Source organism: Phytophthora parasitica (genome assembly GCF_000247585.1).
Source record: "Phytophthora parasitica INRA-310 unplaced genomic scaffold supercont2.24, whole genome shotgun sequence".
In the NCBI taxonomy this organism is placed as follows: Eukaryota; Oomycota; class Peronosporomycetes; order Peronosporales; family Peronosporaceae; genus Phytophthora; species Phytophthora nicotianae.
In genome coordinates, this window is record NW_008649010.1 from 858515 (window position 1) to 861178 (window position 2664).

The 2664-nt window shown below is 53.1% G+C and overlaps 1 protein-coding gene across 1 annotated transcript; it reads left to right on the forward strand.

The window, feature by feature from the left end:
- Positions 1-501: 501 nt before the first annotated feature.
- PPTG_11499 (hypothetical protein) lies at positions 502-2365 on the forward strand (the record flags this gene model as incomplete). The annotated part of the gene is made up of 4 exons (XM_008906832.1): positions 502-885; positions 1469-1534; positions 1594-1849; positions 1906-2365. The coding sequence occupies 4 exons, from the start codon at positions 502-504 to the stop codon at positions 1980-1982; spliced, it is 783 nt and encodes a 260-aa protein (XP_008905080.1). The 3' UTR covers positions 1983-2365.
- Positions 2366-2664: the final 299 nt, after the last annotated feature.

The window sequence follows — 2664 nt, forward strand, 5'->3', positions numbered from 1 at the left end:
ACGTACGACTCAAAGAGTCCCTAAAACTAAGTTCCTTATCCAAAGGAAACTTACAGCCCAAGAACCACAGCTCAAAGTTATAAAGAACACTAATAACTTTTATGCTTCAAAACCAGAAGTGTTTTAAGTATTTTATAGCGGCAAGCCGCTATCTATGTTTAACTATCTAGCATAGTTAAACCTAATCAAATACATATTCTGTGGCCCTCAGCCTATGTACTGAGGCCACTGTTAACTCTTCGAGTCATGTACTGAGAGTCTGCTAACTCTTCGGGTACTCTGTACCCATGTGTGCGCCACACCCGTGAAACCCCGTTACAGGTCCGGGCACGGACGGTGACAGAAGTTTCCGTCCCTACTGATCTTCTTTCTCTTCGACTCGTCGATCCAGCTGAGGCAGTCCTCTGGCCTGGCGACTATGTAGGGCATCCAGTGGCTTTCGTTCATCCTTACCGAGTATGCGCCGGGCAGTGGGCATATGGTGTGGTGACCCGCTACGACATGAACTTGGAGGGTCCCTCACTGAGTATACTGAGTGGTTCTGACATGGTGTCCGTCAAGCTGCTCGCTCCTCCTCGACTTATTAAGGTTGATCCGATCAACTATGCTCTACAAGTTGGCTCGTCAACCGCAGACATGCTACTAAACGCTAGGGAGCTGCTACGACAACAAGACACGATGTGTGTGACGTGCAGGAAGCGCCGCGGTCCCTTACCGGCCTCCGTGACGGCGCTTCTGGCCGTCCCTTTTGCACCTGACGAGTTGGTACCTTTGCTCCTACCTCACGACCTCCGCATTGTTCGCGTTCGGCGCCAGCACATTCTCGACGTCTGCTTGGGTCCGCGCAAGAAGAGCAAGTTGGATCTGTATAAAGATCCACAAGCGGTAATCCCAACGCCTACCTGTCCAATAATCGCACCCTCTTGCAGCGGGACGAGTGTCGCCGACGGTTATTTTGGCAGCCTGAGCGACTCCGAGGTCGAGGATGTTCGAGACGTGCACCATCAAAACCGCCCTTTGGTTAAATGCCGCCGCATAACCAAACACGGGTCACACCCTTACGACGATCGCCTATCCGACGGGGCAGACAGTTATCACGGACCACGTCGTGAGAAAGGTTCCTTTCGGCCATCTCTGACGCAACGTCACATTCATCGGTCAATCGTTAACGACTAACTTCAAGGTAAGTCCTGCCAGTTCTTGCTCGAACATATGCAGCATTCGGTCCACGTTCGGTTCTTGCCATCTCCATCAGTTCTTCGGAGCCTTTACGACTTCAGCTTCGGGATCCGCGGAGTAACCATCATGCATTGACGCCCTGCCGGTGTGTGGACCCGGGTCCACGCGCTCTAGTCGAACGCAAGCTTCACAGACTTCTCCGACAAGAACGTACTTCGACCAGTCGCTTCAGCTTCTTCCCGCAGTTACATTACCCGTGCTCTCAGATGCCTTCGGGTATTCGCTGCAGAATTCTACAACTCGAACGTTGTTGATCTCATCGATACTACTTCCGACTGCATCGAGGCCTACAAAGGTACTCCACACGGCGACTCGACCGGTTAGAAGCTCATTGCGTATTGGGTTACAAGTAAGTTCGGCAAATTTCGCAACGTCGTCGCGACACACGGGGCGTCCGGTGCCGAGGACGTCTGCAAGGCGTTTGCACGTAATGACGAAGAGCTTCTTGGCATTCGAGATCTCCGCCAATCACACCGCAGTGACGATCATGCGGCCATCCGTCGCCGCCCTACGACTAACGCTACTCGTCGGAACGACAGCTCTCGCTCCAGAACCCCGGTTCCACAGGATGTCCTCGCTGCGTTACCTGTTCAAGGCACGAAGTCTCTGTGTACGGCAACGGGAAGGGTTGCTGCTTCGATAACAGGAGAGAGCACTTTCGACCAGCCGAGCTGCCCGACATTGTGAAGGAGTACAGTGTGAAGCACTACAACGGCCTCGTGCAGCCAGGCGAGGAGTCATGACGCCATCCCAGAATTACTTGTCCAGTGGAGGCGGTTCCTGTACCATCGGTGGGTCTTCGTCGTTCTGTTCCTCTATCCACAACACTGCACAACCTGAGCATTCTGCAAGAGAGAGAGGTTCATGATTCCCGCTGTCGTTTGCGTGTCTTTGCGGAACAATTTGGTATCACAATGCCAGACCCAGACGTAGTCTCCGAAGCAATAGACACAAACCAAGTGGGTTTCTTGTCGACGTTGGCGCACCACTCGCAACTGTCGCTACCCAACTTCATTCACCTGCTTCGTAACCAATCCGCCTCTGACGCAAGACCCAACAAGGAACTATTTGAGCTTCCAGTACCTCCGGACTCCGAGCGCGCGCATGTACTTCGCCAGTGGAACTCAATTGTACGGAGCGGGGTACAACCGCGGTGGATGTCGACCAAACCCTCCAGTCAAACTACAAGAATCACAAACCACAACTCCATCGCCCCGCACACTGCCAGTATTCGGAGGCACATACGGACAGGTCAACGAGACGGCACCATGAGAGCGTCCTCAAGTTATGGCCAGAAGTGTTCATTAGTCCGATCGGTATCGCTGAGAAGGGAGACAATGATACTCGCCTCATTAACGACTACTCGTACCCCCGGGGGCGCTCGGTGAACAACTTCACCGATGATGGTAACTTTCCATCTATCTC